Source organism: Linepithema humile, chromosome 4 (genome assembly GCF_040581485.1).
Source record: "Linepithema humile isolate Giens D197 chromosome 4, Lhum_UNIL_v1.0, whole genome shotgun sequence".
Taxonomy (NCBI): domain Eukaryota; kingdom Metazoa; phylum Arthropoda; class Insecta; order Hymenoptera; family Formicidae; genus Linepithema; species Linepithema humile.
The window spans coordinates 9,686,367-9,705,848 of NC_090131.1; the positions used below are offsets into that span (position 1 = coordinate 9,686,367).

Consider the following 19,482-nt stretch of genomic DNA (forward strand, 5'->3'; position numbering starts at 1 on the left):
TTCACAGAGGCACGATGATTTGGTTGGTGTCCAAGACTCTCTTTTTGTTCACATTTGGATAATCAAAATACACGTAAACACAGAGTTCGAGCAGCTTAGAAACCATAACCTAATTATCATAAACTTGTCAGCTCAGTGACAGAGGCGTGAGGGCAAGGAGTGGGGGAACGGAACAGAAATGGCGGAGACCAGAGCAGACGGTAGAATACCTACATCTTTAGTGCTCTAGTAAAACCTGGCCGTGGCGTCTCTCAGGCTTCTCTCTGCTATCGTATTTCAGTCTTGATGTTGGTGAAATTGACACTAATGTAAACGCACTTTGAAGATTTATCCGCCATTTTCTAGCAGGAAGTAACTAAAACGCATGCGCACCCGCTCCGTGCTCCGTACCCGCCATATTCAAATAAAAATTATTTATTTTGTGTTTTAAACGAAAACAAAATGTTGGAATATAAATTTAACCAATTATTAATAATGTACAAACGATGTACAAACAATTAAGCACGATAAATTCATAAATTATAGTATACGTGACGTAATTGCGACATAGGGGGGGCTAACTATCATTGGCATTGTTACGAAAACTTTGTAATTTTTTTTTAAATTAACAAAGAATGTACAAACGATAAAAATCATAGTACATTCATGTACAAACGATGTACAATCCGAATATATAAATGTTTTTACGATTTACGTTAGGAGGGGGGCCAACTATATAGACCTTCCTGAGTGTGCTTGAACTGATGCCGGATTGAAGTTTATCAAATGTAGGCCTTCCAATGTACTCACTCGAGATAAACCTACATTGACCATCACTGAATACAGTCGTTTCCAGATCCATCATTGCATACTTACACGTAACGTCTTGACTTTTGTGTATAGTTATTCCATAACTGAGGGACAATGAAAATTGTATGCGATGTACCACTATTTTGTGGAATATCTCGAATTTAATATCTACTTTCGTTATTGCGAATTCTTTGTTATCCGAAGTAGCTAATGTGACGGAATAAATATTTCCATCAGCAGCACGATTAACCGCAACTATATTGTCTATCGTTCCATTGACAAGTTCCAGAGTTACGTCAATGTTTCGTCGAATCATCACTTTAGCATCAATTTTAATCATTATTACTCTTTCAATGCCTGTCGTTTCCGAAACTTTGTCATCTTTGTCTTCCAAGATTTTTTGCACTTTTTTTCTCATTACTGGAGCACAGTCGACATCATCTTCTGTTTATCAGTAGAATTTTCTCGATTTTATTAAGCATTGTCGTGTTCAAAACCTTGCACAAATAACACGTAGATAATAAACATATTGTATCGATCGGTAATTGATTTATATAAGTGTAAAGTTCAATCTTTTGTCGCAACTATTTTCTTTGAAAATGATTTTTCTTAATTCAAGTATATTGATGTCAGAATCCGTTATGAGACCTATTCGTATTCTAGAAAGTATATCGCGATATCTGTTGTCGCATATTTATCAAGAGTTCGTCGTAATCGAACAATCTTCACAAGTCAAATCCACCCATGGTACCTAAATACTTCTGAACATGTGATCGAGACATTTTAAACAAACGGAGGATGTCTTTTTACAGGAGAAAGCTGCAACAAGTCTCCAAACAAGAGAATGTGTTTTCTATCAAAGAAATCATCATTCGTATCTGTCGTATCAAAGATTTCACATAATCAAGTAGATTGTAGTAGATCAAAGTAGATTGATAAACATAAGTATTACATTCGAAATCATGATACTTCATCGATTATGAATAGTTCGACATTCTTCAATTTGTCTCTCAAAGTTTTCAAGATCATGTCTGACAATTGCACGTACTTAGGTGTAGATTCTTGAGTGACGGGTAGCTGAAACATTCTATGGATTGTCAAGCCATCGATATTGAATGCTGTGATACCCGTGAGAGCAGATATCGCAGTCGTTTTTTTTCAAATTTATTCTGATCCAATGTTTGATCGTTTCAATAAGAAAACTTTTCCCTGTACCACCCTCGCCGCTTATCGTACAATCGTAGAATATGATTTTTATTTTGTAAAATTTGGCATATCCTGTCGAAGACTCTTTTCTGATCTTCGTTCAATTGCGACATCATTTGTGATAAATTAATCGGGGCGTCAATCTTACCAAAATCTTTCAGATCTTTCATCGCGCTGTCAGCTTCTATTGGATTGCAATCCAGTTCATCGTCATCGGATTTGTCTTCGTCTGCTGTTTTTAGATCATTTTCATGCTTCTCGATCAATTCAGCAACGTCCTCAAAAGCTTTTTGTATTTCTTCGAGCCTTTCGTGATATTTCATTGTCTTCGTCAATGCAGTCTCTGAATTCTTAAAGGCATCCGTGTAAGTCTCGTACGCACCTTTGAGTTCACTCAAATCTCTCCATGATTTGAACAGAAGAAGCAGCGAGTAAAAGTACTTTTCGGGTTCAGTTTTTACATTGAATCGGTAATGGTTTATTAAACACCACTTTTTTCGTTTCTTTACAAATAAACCCGATACCAGTTCGTAACATTCAACTTCGTCATTTTTTGGCATCTGTTTGGCAATTTCCCAGAATCTGGTAAAATCGTACAAATTCAATGATTCTAGTTCTTTAGGTCTGTTTGGATAATGATCATCGATGAGCGACGGACAATAGATATTCGTAGAATTTTTATCGAGAGCTTTAATTTCATTGAATGTTTTAACTTTTCTGTCTCATTTCATTGACGTCGATCCATTTGATAATGGTATCACAATTCGTACTATACAAGGGATGCCCTAATAGTGTATCCGCAGCTTCTAAAGCATCGCATTCTCTGTTATTCAAACAACGTATTGCAAAATTCCACAGTTTCGATGCCAAAGGCTTATTGGAATCTATCATTCCAAAGTCTTAGTTACATTTTTCCGACTTTGTCGTGTATTTTGTTAAATACGAGTTGAAAAACTCTAATTTTTCTTCAACAAATTGTATGTCCATATTTCCCTCCCAGACCAATTTGATAGCCGGATTATAATCATTGATAAACCTCTCCGACTCCTTGCGAGGAAGATCATACAACCTGCTCTTACTGCGTAAATTTTTTCTACCCACTATCAAAGTAACAATGTCTCTTAAAACGAAATTTTTTTTTAACTGGTCGAGGAAAATCAAACCGACACTTTCTGTAAATATTTGTTTCGGTTTTCTTTGTACGCATGCAATACGAGTTATGTTTATGATTCTGATCACTTGTAACCGTTTCGTACAATGTTGGCGAAACGTTTTCATCTGGAATTTCGCACGTCATGTATTTTTGAATAAACGAAACAACTTCCTCATCCGGTGATTTTCCTAGCACAGGTGCATCTCTTATCCAAATCAAATAATGCATGTGCTGGATACCTCTAGTTTGATATTCTAATCGCCAGAAGTAGTGGATTACTTCCTCTATTGGGTTAACTGAACGAATAAAATCAATCATGGCTTTGAATTTTATGCACATGAATCTAGACGTGCTTACAGGGCGTGCTAATCATATACGATTAGTTCGCTGATGCTTAACTTCTCTTTATCGGGATTCATGTCTCGTAAATATTTACCCAAATCGGACCATTTCCATTCACTAGGACTCAAAGTCAAAAACCACGTTGCTGGGCCGTATGCAGAGTCATGCATTTTACATTATTGGATGGTTGTCGCCAAAATTGATCCGTATTTCTCAGTTTTCCGAAAATACTCATTAAATTCGATTTCAATTGTTCGTCTTTCAATTCGTTCAAGTATCTATCAGCAGTATATGTCTCTCGTACGTTAGCAACCATCATCGTATAATAGATACCGTTTTTCAATTGTCGGTTGTTAGCGTCATGGAGAAGAAAAAATAGGTACTGCGAATTCAATCTGAATCTATTGTGTTTCGACATCAATTGTGTTCTGATGACTAAATAATCCGGTAATGCAAAATTTCTATCTTCTCGTTGTCCATTGATACTCTTTGGATATAAATCGGGGTAACACATGACGTCCAGATATTTATAACGATTATCCATTGGAACATCTTCGATTTTTAACATTTGATAAAGTTTGAGTGCAGATTCGTTATCAATCTTTTTCACGCGCATTGGATACATCGTATACTGATCATTAATACTTGAGTCTTTGGTGATTTGCGTTAGGAAAGACTTACGTTTCAAAACGATTTGGTTATTATCTTTAATCTACTGTACGGTGTCCTCAACCACCTCATCTATTTCGTTATTATTGCTCTCCTTGCCCCCATCATCGACGATTTGATATTCTGTTTCCTGCAACTTCTTATTTAATAGATCATCAGATGACGCTAGAGGACGAATTTCCGAATAGTGGGGATTATTTTCTTTCAACCATTGCAAAGCCTTATACACTTTATTAATATCCACCAAATTTTCCCAAACAACTTTTGACTTTTTGGGTATATCTTGAACGAGGATGTGCAACTCGTGGTTCAAATTTATAGAATCTTCCGGAGGACATATCTTATTCAATGTTTCTTGTAAAGGAAGTGGCAAATGAAATGTTCTACCTTTTACTTTACGGATCATTTGTCTGTGCGGCAAATGTTTGTTCGAAACAGCGCCCATTGTTTGCACTACTTGGAAGCTGCTCATTCTCTTTAATACAGATTAACATTTTTTCGTCAATCAGTGAAATCCGACAAAACATCTGGTAATGGTTTTAACGGCAAGATTATTCAAAACGCAAGTAGAAGGCAACATGTCTTTCCGAAATTTGCCTAAAAAAACTTACAAATGAATCCAGTATCGCTATTGTGTTCTGTTATGTAAGTCATCAGGTCTTTCCAAAAAGGTCTCCCTACTATTTTTCTCAGCTTCTTTAGTTCAGAAACGTTACTATTCATACATAGTTTTTCGCAAGAGATACAAGGGAAACGTGGTGTATTCAACAATCTCTTTTTTATAACTGTAAACGCTTCGTAATTTTGCGACAAAATTTTTTCCTCGTCCAAACTAACAGTCAAATTTTTTTCGTAAAATCTTGCTTTGACCTTTGCATCATTGGAAATTTCCAGCAATTTATCCATATTGACGAATCTCAAAGCTGAAAACAAATGATGAAACTTTTTATAATTACCTATCAATTTGTAGACATTTATTCGAATATTCCTCACAAGAAGAAAATGAGGCGATAAAGTGCTTATCGTTGCAATGTATGATTCGCAAATATTTGGATTTGCATAGCATTCCGGAGGATGTCCCAATCTGCTAAGGACTTATATGTGAAACAGAACAATTTTTTAGCCGCGCCATGAATTTAGCATTCATTATCTTTTTTATAGTAGCTCTTTCAAACTGTTCCAACAATTTCACATACTTTTCTACGGAAATATCACTTATACGGCATTGTTTCTTGTCACAGTGCCATATTTTTGACTTTTGATCATTGTTATTCATTAACGGTAAAACATTTATCATTCCATGAGAAGAGGATTGTTCTATGATAAGTGGTTGCTCAAACTTTTTCCTTTGCTCGTAAGCAGTTTCAAAAAAGTATGCTTCGGAAGACGAAGTATGTTTGGATGAGCCACAAAGAACTCTAATTTGATTGCTTTTTGGGTATTTCAAAGTCTTACATTCATTGAATCGCAATAGTGCGGCTTCAGCAGCATTTTTTAAATTCAAAAACTTTTCTTGCTACATTAACGTACGATTTTTTCGCTATCATGCACCACTTTAATATCTGTTCAGCTTCCAATCGAGTACATACCGCCGGTTTATTAATTTTCCTCGACATCCGTCGAATATAGAACTCTGATCATTTTGGAAAGTTAAAACACTTTTGCCAAGATCGGACAGTACTGAACTTTTTATTTAATATCTCGATCGTCTTTGATCTTTGTACGATAGACTTGTCACCACGTTTTGCTGCATTTTGGTGCAAATACTTTTTGTTGTACAGTTTTTTTGAGTCAGAATGTTTTTGTCTAAATTTTCTTCGGCGATCTCTTTCACGTACAGCATTTTTAAAATAATTTTTTCTTTTGATTTGTCGGCTGTACAGCAATTGGTGTGAGTAATTATGGCGTTTTCAGACTCGTTTATTTTCTAAATCTTTTTGGTACTCGTCGCGTTTTCTTTTACGTTATCCCTCAGGATTTTTTTTGTACTGATCACGCACTCTCTGACGTTATGTCTCGGGATCTTGTATGTACTGATTACGCATCATCTGGCGTTTCGGTTCGGAGTTTCTTTTATATACTTCACACATTTTATTACATTTTATTTCAGGGATCTGTTTATATTTGTTACGCTTTTGAATGCATAAGAAATCAGCGTTTTTGGCATATTGTTGTTTGTGAGAAAAAGCATCTTTCTCGAATCGTTTCGAACGCTGTTCTTCAGTTTCCTTGCTACGTGGCTTTTTCTCAGTGTATCCGTCTCTCGTCAATTTTCAATGTCTCCAACGGTAATAACGTTAATGGAGCAGTTGAATTACAAAGTTGCGAAAAATAAGTTATTGTTTGTCCTGCAAACATTGCAGACAAATGAGGTCTTAGCAAAGATCAATCCTACGTCACAATACAAGGATTTATGCTGAACAGAATCGATGTAGCAAACGCAATCGCCATAGGACCACAATTATAACCGTCGCCTTGCGACTGGACTGTAGGAAAGACTATCGGATTGTTTTGAAAATCATGAAAGAGAAATAATCTCTCCACAAAAATTCGAATTTCTCCATTCAAATTTTGTTTATTAGCATTACGACTGCCTTCATGAGAATCATATATAATAACAGACTTTGCGTCGTAATAACAAGTAACCCAATGTCCGCCAGCGAAATCACCGTGCAGTATTTGCAAATGCTTCTTTTTTAGATTTTCGAGTGGAACAATCTGATCAGGAAATATCGTCAACCATACAGGTCGAGATGCATATTTAGAATTTCTTTCGAGTAACGCATGAAAACTCTATCATCGTTTTCGTCAACCATTCTTTGGAAGCCAAAATGTTTTTTTCCTTATTGCCATAATAGAACTTGTGACACTGATGATGCATTTTGAACTGGCGCTCGGGGCAGCCTTACACAGATATACGGTGCTTAGGACAGCCTTTTAGTGATACAAGTATCACAATCACCTTAAATGAATAATTAAAGTTACAGAATTTTATACCAAATTTTCTAATTGGGCGGCTAAGGCAAGCCAGCCAGGGCCAAAACTCAGCGTTATTGCAGTCGATATTTTAATTCAGCGCTTACGGCAGCCATTATACAGCGCCAGAGCAGCTGATTATTTTTTCTAATTTTTTTTCTGGATCTAAAAAATAAAAAAGTTGTATTAATACATAATAAAACAAACAGATTATAAATTTTAGATTAATATTTGTTAACTTTTTTGTACAAGTTTTTTTTGCAATAAGCAAGCGAACAGTTTAAAATTATTTTAATAAACATATGCAGAGATTTAAAATTATTATACTAAATAAAATGTTGCAGAAAGTTTGCTTATAAAGAAGTGAAGCTATATTTTTCTTCTGTATAATATTTCTGAATAGTTGAAAATCAAGTAATCACATTAACACTTCAAAATAATATTTATTTATTATCACTAAATCATCAATGCAATGTCTCCTAAAAATTCTTGCTGTTATCTATTCTATATAAATAAATCCTGTTTATAAAACTTGCTTGTAAAAAAATAAAGTTATTCCATAAATTCTACACTCATATTAAATATCTCAAAAATAAAACATTTTATAGGAAAAATGTGATTTTATTGTATAAAAAAATTAGAATAGGGTTCCATTTAAAAAAACTAGGTTGACTTTCAAATCTCCGATCTAGACCTAGACGAAAGATGTTTGGTTTGAAGGGGGAAAAAAGATAGGCATATTAATTTGGGTGAAAGCGCTTCGGAGATTTGAAAGTCAACCTAGTTTTTCAAAATGGAACCCTATCCTAATTTTTTCATAAATCGATTCCTCGCAATATTCGGCGTTAAAAGTTATATAGGTAGGATGGCCACAAATTAAATAGTTTACGAGATATTTTATACTTTGACATAATTTTATAAAAACAATAAAATATCTTGTAAAATATTCATTTTTTCATTATCTTATCTGCATACTTCTATGCACAAAATAATAATCAATTCATGTAAAGAAATAAACAGTTGTTTTTAAGAAAAAATATGTACCTGCTCGTTGCAAATTCATACTTTTTCTTAAAAACAACTATGTGTTTCCTTTACGCCAATTTATTCCTCTCATTATTTTGTGCATATTAATATTGAGGTAAGAAAATTATGTCAAATGAAAGTAAACATATGCATATAATATATCTTGTAAACTATTCCATTTTTGACCATCCTACCCTTATAACTTTTAACAGCGTATATTGCAAGGAATCTATTTATATAAAAAAATTAGAGCGCCTCCATTCAAAAAAACAAGGTTGACCTTTAAATCGTCGAAGCGCCTTCACTTATAATCAAATTAATATCTTTTTTCTTTTTTTCTCTTCAAACCAAACAACTTTTGTCTAAAACATTTTCCTATAAATAAAAAAATGTTTTATTTTCCAGATATTTAACAGTTTTTGAACTTTTGGGACACTGTATATACAACCTAAGCGTGCGGCATTTAATTAAAAATTAAATTGAAACGCCTAAATACCATCCTAATTTTTTTTAATAAATTGATTCCTCGCAATATTCGATGTAAAAAGTTATAAAGATAGGACCTCATTAAATATTCATTTTTCGATTATCTTATCTCAATACTTTTATGCACAAAATAATGAGAGGAATCAATGTTTTAAAAAAAAAATATGTAACTGATCGTTGCAAATTATCATACTTTTCTTAAAAATAACTATGTGTTTTCTTTACACCAATTGATTCTTCTCATTATTTTGTGCAAAAAAGTATGTAGATAAGATAATCGAAAAATGAATATTTTACGAAATATTTCATAGTTTATGTAAAATTATGTCAAATTAAAGTATAAAAATTATCATAAACTATTCAATTTTTGGCCATCCTACCATTACAACTTTTTACGTCGAATATGGTAAAGAATTGATTTATAAAAAAATTAGAAGAGTTCCATTTAAAAAAACTTGGTTGACCTTCAAATCTCCGAAGCGTCTCCACCCAAGGTGTAACTAATATTTCTATCTCTTTTCCTTTTATGAAGCAAACAATTTTTGTCTGAAACATTTCTTTTTATTTTGCTTTATTTTTTATACATGGTTCTGAAAGGTTTCCTCAATCTTCAACGGCGTATTCTAGCGGTCCTGATGAAATCAATTCCTATGAACATATGTCCTGCAACGATTCCTTTTCGAGATACAATAATTTTTTTAATTTTTAATAAAAATTTTAATTTTATTGGAAAGTGCAGTATTAAATACAAAAAACAATCAAAGTAAATGTTCGAAATGTCCGTCAGCCGCAATCTAGCGCCCAAGAAAACTATTGTCAAGAAAAAAAAAAGATTGTATCTCGAAAAAAAAGCGTTGTAGGACACGTTCATAAAAACTTTTTTCATCCTCAGGACCGCTAGAATACGCCTAACTCGGGGAAGTCGAATTCGTCGACCCTTGGCACCTGATGCGAGGAATTCCCGTAGCGCAATTCGGGGAAGTCGAATTTGTCGATCCTTGGTACCTGGTGCGAGAAATTCACGTAGCGCAACTCGGGGAAGTCAAATTTGTCGATTCTTGGCAGCTGGTGCGAAAAATTCCCGTAGCGCAACTCCCGAAAATCGAATTCGTCGACCCTTGGCACCTGGTGCAAGAAATTTCCGTAAATTTTAATAATGATAATACCCTGGGTCTCGTGAACTCTATCCGCCCCTGGCGGACAGAGGAGAAGAATAAGGAGACGACGTTTCTTACTTTTCCATTACCAACATCACTTTTTGACCGCTTGTATCTCTGGAACGGCTGGACTGATTTTAATTTTCTTTGGCTTAAATTACTCGTGGCGATGCCACCTTTCAGGATATACTATGTGTTTTTTTTTTAATTTCTTACATTTTAGTAGCTACAAACTCCCGAAAAGTCGACTTTAAGAGCTCAGGGTAAGAGATTTAGTAGTGTCATTTTTAAACTTGGCCGGAGACACTACTGCGTCTCCTGATACAAGGAAATGAGCAAAAAGTGTTGAGATAAGAGCGCTTTGTGTCATTTAGTTGCACCCACTTAGAAAAGATTGCGCCAGAAAAAGAGACGTCAGATCTCATCGTTTAGTTAGTTAGTTCGTGAATATATGTATGCGACAATCAGCTTAAGTCATTTTTTGTTACTTTTCTATTGTATAAGATTCTTCTGTATAAGCAGTGCAATTAATTACTCAATTCTTATATTAAAGTTTATTAAACAATTACGTATTGTGTCTTTGGTTACATATAAAAGATAATCCACGCTGATTTCAACAAAAAGAAAAGAAGGGAAAAACGGAAATTAAATGTCGGATGAACATTTCAAACAAAATAATATCTTATTAAACACTCCAGTGACAACAATACTCATCTGGATGTATAGATAAATTCAAAAACAAAAAGAAACAGGAAATGGTTTCATTATCTCCGACAGTTGATTTTCGTTTAAAACAAAAAAAAGCAATCTCACCACATCCGACACTTGAAACTTTTTATCATATCCGAAACAAAAGGACACTTTGAAATTAATAGATTAGTTACACGGACAATAACTTGTTGGAACTCTTAAATAAATTCAAAACTAACTAGTTTTGGAACAAACAATCTATGACTTACAAATATTGTTGGAATTAATTTAGGATACATAGAACAGAAATATTAAACTTTGGTATTTAATTTTATTTATTTTAGACAAATCATACAAAATTTCTGAAACGTGTACTTTTTTGACAGATCCTAAATTAGTTTCAACATTTATAATTTCCAGTCAATTTTATCAGAATCAAAATAAAACAGTATTGTTTTATCTTTCAAAAAATTGTTGTATATATTAAATAAAAAAAAGCTGTCGTATATATATTACAAAAAAAAAAAAATATTTATAAAAAAATTACCTTTTTTAAAAAAAGGTAAAAAAAAGGCACCAAGTACACGCTCTTGTCACAACTAAAACAAAACTGTATTGTTTTATTTTTCAAAAAAATTGTCATATATATTAAACCTTTCAAAAAAACCTGCCATATATATTAAAACCTTTAAAAAAAAACCTGTATATATTTCAAAAAAGCTATTATATATACATTCTACAAAAAAATATGATATCAGGAAAATGGCACCAAGTGGGACTAAAGAACTATGAAAAAAGTTGTACACTATTTCTATAAAACTCTTCTATAAAACTCTTGTACATAAAGCTGTCGTATATAGAATTAACTGTATTATATACTATATTTTACCATATTTTACATATACTATACTATATATACTATATATATTATAAAAAAATAAATACATAATTAAAAAAACAAAAAATTAAAATTAAAAATTTTTTAAAAATATTTAAAAAATAAAAATATTTAATTAAAAAATAAAAGAATATAAAAAATTTAATTAAAATAAAAAGATATTTATTAAAAAACGCAAAAAAACTTGGCGCTGCTACACCACAAAGTATTATAAAGCAATGAAATTAACATGTAATTTACTGTAGCAGCGCCAAGTTTTTTTGCGTTTTTTAATATCTTTTTATTTTAAAAAAGGTAATTTTTTGATAGATTATAGAACTACGTTGGGATAGAAACGTTGATTGAATAAAATAATAAATAAAATAACTAAAAAAAAGAAAAATTTTTAATTGCATGACTATTCAGCACTGGCTTGAAGATCCTTTTTAATTAAATTTTAATTGTAATGTTTATATCATACGAGCGGAAACATTATTGCTATTTTATAAAAAATGAAAAATTTAATTTAAGCTAAAAGCAATTACGGATTTTCTCATACTTTTACATGAGAAACAACTATAGAAAATTTGAGAAAAATCGGCTTCTGACATTCTCCGAGATTTACGTAAGAGCCAAAGTTGGATGTTTGTATCTAATTGTAAGAACAAACGAAAGGCTAATGCCAAGATACTATTGACCATTATTCTTAAGTCTGGTACATCGAAATACGGTTCGAAAATGGTGTCAAATGAAAGATGTCATCAATCTGAAGCCAACAAAAAAATTCCAGCTTGGAGCGACTCACTGTTCCAGAGAAAACGACTCCTAAAAGTCTCAAAATCGACAAATGGCGCCACTTTTGTTTATATAGCTTTTAAGACTTTGATCGTGTTCTAACTTGCTCCAAAAATTGATTTTAACAAAATATGTTTAAATTGGGGATTTGGGACCTAACTAAGACCGCTCTAGAGACCCAGCATCAGGACAAAAAGTAAATAATCATTTGGTTCATTGAGTCCAATATGAATTCTATGTAAAACTATGTCCCCGTGACAAAAAAATAAAGTTATAAAAGAACATCCAACCCGCTTCCAAGTATACATCTCAACCAGAGTCAAACAACAAATGTGTGTCACATTTGACAATTCACTCCCTTGCAAAAGATTAAAACGTATTGGTCTACATTAAAATGTATCATCTTTTCCAAGGCCAATATTCTTTATACCTTGACTTAAGTTTTGGTGTACTATACATAAGAAACTCTCTGCGTTAAACAGCTATTCATGCTTTACAAACAACGCCTACCTAACTGCCTTATCATGTTTGCGGCATTCGGTTGCTTTCTGGCTGTTTTAATATGTATAGTTTTGCGATTGCGTTAAAATTGTATTATGTTATTTGCGTACTTATAACACTGAGGATGGCCTAAACCAAGGCTGAAACGTTTGTTCTTTGCGCTTACATCAATGTAAATAATAAATTTTGAGCATCAAATCCTTGTTCGGCTCTTTAATAACTTCATATATTGGTTGTTTTAATTTTATTTAATGAAGAGCCTTTATAAATTATCTCTTTTAATCTAATATAATTTTCTGATTGATTTACATAATGATTTCCTAGGTTAAAATAAAAATAGCAAGAAAATGCAAACTTTTATATCATTTTTACTTGGAACTAAAATATTGGAAACTAATATCTAATGCTATAAACTAATACTATTAAAAAATGATGAATGTCGATAGAGTACACTTTTAGCTTTCAAACGATAGTTTGGCGGAAACTGGATTATTAGTTTCGATGTGTTATGAGCGTTTAAGATGAAAAAGATTTTTTATTTAACCCTCGAAACTTGACAAAAAATAATCATATAGCGATGGCCAACCATTTAAATTAAAACTCTAAGTTTTAAAATACCTGTAACAAAACCTTTTTTTAGATTTTTTACACACGATGTGTGTTTGCAAAGAAACATAAAAATGTTTCCTTTCATCGTGCCTTTTCTTGTTAATAACATCGACAAAAAAGTGATAATTATAATCTACAAAAAGCATTCAAAAGTAGTGTTTCAGAGGTTCAAATGCTTTTTGTCGATACTTGATACGATTATTTGTTACAAAGTTAGATATTTCAAACTTGTCTTGTTTTTGATGACAAGTGATCCCTTAATTTTTTTTAGTAGTGCACATTTAACAATTATAGTTAATTATAATTAAAGAATCAAAGAATATAATAGTTAGAAGCAATTAATTGTACAATGTTGTTTTAAACTAATATTTTAATTACATGTGTATCATTTTCTAGGCATTTCTTAATTGTGGAAACGAGTACTGTATCATTGTATAGCTATCAAGGCCGTTTATTGGGTACTCCAAGATGGAAAGGATTAACTGAAGAATCACTTTATCTTCCTTGCATATCATTGTGTGGAGATACATTGGTTATAAGGGATCAAAAAAATGAAAAATGTAAGATAAATACATAGAATATAACATATAAAACTTTCCAAGCAAACTTTCCTTTTTTAAGCAATTTATTTTATAATTTTTTCATATATTTAATTCTTTAACATTATTAAATAATCGAATATTTACATGTAACTATAGGTATACAGGGTATCCCCGATTTACTGTATCACCCGTTAATGACAGATTCCTGAGATTATTTGGAGACGAAAATCCTAATACCAAAATGTCGAGGCTGCAATTGTTTTTAAATGGGAAGGATTTAAAGTTGACCAATCAGCTTATCAAAACTTCACGTTTAGAGACATCGCATATTAAAAGTGCCCTTTTTTAATTATCGACATTGTTATAATTTATATACAATATTAATATTGAAATAACTTTATAAACATTTTTTTTACGTGGTTAATAATTCTGACTAATTTTGTGATAATGATAGTTTAATTAAGAATTGTTTGGAATATTAATGTTAGAACGCAATGCGCATCAAACTGTCAAAGTGATTCACTCTCACGTGAATCGTGTCAGAGATGAATGACGTTTCTCATATGGTAAGAATATGAAAATCAATATGCAACGTGCCTGAGCGTGCGAAGTTTTGACAAGATGATTGGTCAACTTTAAATTCTTTCCATTCAAAAACTATAACACTCTGTTTCATAATTGCTATGACAACCGCTTGCGGTTTTCTACAAGATGATTTCAAACAACCTGATTTGAAAAAAATGTCATATTTTTGAGTAATTTATATAAGACATTTTTTGCAAAGTTTTGTTTATAGCTTACAAGAGAAATGCACGAAGTGTTAATCGCAAATGGGTATGTATTATTTATCGTTAGAAAGATCTTACCGAGTAGAGTTCAACTGTGCAATATCTTGCTTAAATGGCGCCTCTAGAGGGCGCTATGCGCAATAGAAGTTATGGTAGTTTTCCACCAAGAGACACAAGCGACACAAAATCACACAGTGTTCGACATAATGTTTTCCTACGACACAGCTCGACAGAAATATACACAGCTAAAGAGGTGAGTTGAGGTGATTTGTGTTCAATTCATGGCTGCCAATTATTTGACAAACTTTTAGGAAAATATTATTTTATGTACTATTATATTTTATGTACTATATTATTTTATGTACTATATTATTTTATGAAAATTGTGAAGTTCAAAATTTATTTTTGTAAATTATACTTACTATGCAATTAAAGCAGATGTATGTATATATACATATGAGTAAAATTTTAAGAAAAAATTCACTATAGAACGCCAACTATGGCTGTACTAAGAATTATAATGTTCCAACAAGCGGCTTTACACAACTGTTTTATGCCTGACACTGTGTTTATTTGTGTTTCATTGGTGGCAAACTACCTATATAGCTATTTGGGCCTTTAAAAAACTAGTTGGGGTTTTTGCTTCAAGAATGGTCAAGCAAAAAGTTCCTTTTTTTCTCTTCTTCTTGCTTTTCTTCAATTTTTTTCACATTATTTTGAATTTAATAATAAACTAGATTTTCAAAAAATCCAAATAGCTATACAGGATGTCCCATTTTAATGTCCCACCCTTAATAACTTTGTAGAAATTGGTTTTAGCAAAAAATGTTTCAGACAAAAGTTGTTGGTTTTGAGGGGGACATTCAATGATGACCTTGAATTTGACAACTGCCCTCATCTTCAAGGTCATTTCAATGTCAACTTTTGTTTTTAAGATAGAATAGTCTATTTTTGACATCGGAAATCGATAGGGCATAAAATTCTACGTTAAAAACATGTGGTCACATGTGGGGTTTAATTGACCCCAAGGGATCATATGACAACCACACTCTTCGACTGTGTGGACATGATATCTCGTAAATTAAGTGCAATAGAGGAAAGTATTCTTTAAGGATGTTGTTGCGTTCTGAGGAGTGAATAACAAGAAGGTCGAAACCTTATGTAAGCGTTATTTCTCAAGGTCACTTCAAAGTCAAATATTCCAAGATCGTGGTATGATCCGGTCTACAAAGGCAAGATCGAGTGATGATTTGGCCGATGAAGGCAAGATCTAGCGACAATCCGGCCGATGAAGGCAAGATCGAGAGTTGATCCGGCCGATGAAGGCAAGATCTAGCGACAATCCGGCCGATGAAGGCAAGATCGAAAGTTGATCCGGCCGATGAAGGCAAGATTTAGCGACAATTCGGCTGATGAAGGCAAGATCGAGGGTTGATCCGGCTAATAAAAGCAAGATCGAGCGATGAGTCGGCCGATGATTACTGTAGATGTTCGAAAAGTCGACCGTTTACTTGTATGCACAAGTTTAAGCGACGCCGAAAATCGTTCCAGACTCTTCGAAAGACATCTGCATTAATATTTGTGCATGCTTGTCTAATTCTTTCTTTCATATTCTCCACAGTTGTGGGTTCTTTTGAATAGACTTCATTCTTGATGTAACCCCAAAAATAAAAATCTAGGCGGGTCAAGTCTGGAGATTTGGGGGACCATTCTTGAAGTTGGCTACCCATATCGATCCATCTATTTGGGAATCGGTCATTTAGATATCCAGTAACTGCTCGAGATCTATGAGCCGGAGCTCCATCCTGCTGAAACCACATTCGATTAAGCACATCATTGTTGACATGTCTTAATAGATTAGGCAAGTCATTTTATAGAAACCCTAAATAGTTGGCCGTATTAAGATGTTCTTCGCAAAAATATAAATCAATAATAGAATTTCCCAAAATGCCTGCCCAGACGTTAATAGACCACTGTCTGAAACTCTTGGCTTCTTTGCCAATGTGGATTGATATCTGAGTAATAATGACAGTTATGTCTATTACTGTCTCCTCTGTTATTAAACGTGGCTTCATCAGAAAAAAGAATTTCAGAAAGAAATCGTGGATTCCTCTGAATTTGATCCTAAACCCAATAACAAAATCCTAAACGTCAATTAAAATCACCCTCCTCGATTGTATGAATAAGATGGATACGGTATGGGTGGAACCTGTTAGTCTTGAGCGGTTGACTGTTGACTTAGGTATACCGTGTTCCTTTTCGATTTTTCTTGTTGACGTTTGTGGATTGAGAGCAATTGTACCTAAAACAGCTAATGACGTGACTTCATTATGGCCTGATTTTCGGTGTATTCTTTTAAGAATATCCTGCTCTGCCTTTTCAGACAATCGTTTAATTGTCTTCCTACAAGGATGACGCCTATTCGGAAATTTTTCTGCATTAAAGCCTTTCTGCTTCCGAATAATTGTTTCTTGCTTCACTTAAAATTTTGATCGTGTCAACGATCTCATTTAGTCGGTAGTCAGCCATAATTAAAAAAAAAAAAAAAAAATAAACAAAATAAACAAAAAAGTAAAAGTGGATATTTTAAATTGTTAAATCAAAAATAAATTATTCACTAGATTTTAAAATGCGTGGTTGTTATTCACGGAAAACTTGTTATGAAATGTCAATAACAAAAGAAAAATAAAATGTAAAAATCACAACACTATGAATTATTTTAATCGTCAAACAAATAAATAACTTATTCTCCTTGCTTTTGTTTTGCCTTATTATCTTGTTTTCCTGCTATTTATTTGTTTGTTTATTCGTTTGAATCGCAACATCGCAACAGAATTGAAATATTTGACTTTGAAGTGACCTTGAGAAATAACGCTTACATAAGGTTTCGACCTTCTTGTTATTACCTCCTCAGAACGCAACAACATCCTTAAGAGGATGCTGGAGTGGCAGCCGAACTCCGACGCGAAAGCGCCATCATTTCGATGGTACTAAAAATGAAATGACATTATCGGCATAGCCTACGCCGCATAGGCCCGTGTGTACGCATTTGTTTGTAGTGGTAACTCACTACACTGATGTGTGGTCTGTGTACGTGTGAGCGGATAGTTTGTAAACAAACAATGCTTGCGCTTGTTTTCTCGACTAAAATTTCGTCGCAAGGCTACAATATAATGTCCGAGAAGACATAGGCGTATACAAGGTGTCAAATAAATATGAACTAAATATGACAAAATAATAAATAAAAAATATACATATAATACTATATATATCACTGAAGAAAAATGCCATATACTTTTCTTATTTTTATCCTTATGTAATAAATACAAAATAACTAATTAATCAATTAATTAATATATACATATACACATATATTGAATAAATAGTTATCTTTATTTTGTATTTTATGTGATAATGACTGAAATAATGAGAGTATATATAATTTCAGTTACATAAAATACAAAATAAAGATAACTATATTCAATATGTACATATATATATGTATTGAATAATTAATTAACTTATTTATTTATTTTGTATTAATTACGTAAGAATAAAAATAGAGAAAGCATATAACATATTTTTCCAATTAGATATATAGTATTATACATAAATTTTTCAAATCAAATATTTTATCATATCTAATTTATATCTATTAGACACTTCGTACAAGTCTATTTCGTCTCGTATGTACATCATACAGCCATACAATAGAATTTCAATTGCGAGAAAAAAGGTTAAATGACCTTCTAAATTATCCGATAAAACATAAACAGACTACACGTAGTAAATTACTAACTAAAAGAAATACGTATTTCTTAAAATTTACCAGTTTACGAATAAATCGTCTTTAGCTCTCTTTTTTCTAAACTGTCAGCTGACGTTAGATCGCCTCTGACAATATTTCTCAAAATCTGCCAGTTCACGAATAAATCGTCTTTAGCTCTCTTTTTTCTAAACTGTCAGCTGACATTAGATGAAGCAGATGAATAAAAGTATTTTACAGAAATTAGAATATGAATGTATGTAACTAAACAATGTAAATGTTTGCAAAAATGTTGCAAAATTTATGTATAATACATACACTTTTTTTATCCTTCAGAGTGCCTTCAACCTATTTTCTTCAGCCGGGTTTCCTAGCACATAACACACACACACACGACTAACACACACATAACTAACCTAAAAGATTCTGATGTATATGACAGATAGCACTGAGAACTGTATGGTGCCTCTATGCCAAAATCCGGGAACTAATCTGCTGCTCTTTTTAACCTTATTATCGTCTATATTGTTCGCATCCTTTGCATAATTGTAATTTGCGACGCATTTTAAAATTACACCTCTGAACTCAATTTGAAAGGTTTCCTGTTAATCTTTGATATACTCTTTTTCGGCCAGCACACTCGTTTTGCATGTACAAACTGTATAATTTTTATAAAAAATAAATATTTATATGCATCGACAGCTTGTCGGTAAAATTTCCAAATTTTTTTCTTTTTTTCGTTTTAAAACTAGTGCTTGCCAATGTATTAGAGTATGTACTTTAACCACATAAGAGGATTTGTAATTCTATTGAAGCAATAAAAAATGCCGTGTTAATTACAAAATTGAAACTCGATCGGTAAGAAAGTGTAAATTCAGCATCCTCTTAAAGAATACTTTCCTCTATTGCACTTAATGTACGAGATATCATATCCACAGTCGAAGAGTGTGACCGTCATATGACCCCTTGGGGTCAATTAAACACCCCACATGTGACACAATTAATATTATTGTGATTATACCCCACATGTTTTTAACGTAGAATTTTATGCCCTATCGATTTCTGATGTCAAAAATAGACTATTCTTATTAAAAAACAAAAGTTGATCTT

The 19,482-nt window shown here is 32.6% G+C and overlaps 1 protein-coding gene across 9 annotated transcripts in view; it reads left to right on the top strand.

Annotated features, from left to right (window-relative positions):
- Window positions 1-19,482, top strand: part of Oseg5 (intraflagellar transport protein Oseg5) — a 323,588-nt gene that overhangs the window by 154,653 nt on the left and 149,453 nt on the right. For all 9 annotated transcript variants that reach the window (XR_010889950.1, XR_010889949.1, XM_067354041.1 and 6 more), the window contains one exon: window positions 13,673-13,836. Coding sequence is in view for 7 of the 9 variants with exons in the window: in XM_067354041.1 (XP_067210142.1) it covers window positions 13,673-13,836 (164 nt within the window). In the remaining 2 variants the exon portion in view is untranslated. The remainder of the gene's footprint in view (window positions 1-13,672; window positions 13,837-19,482) is intronic.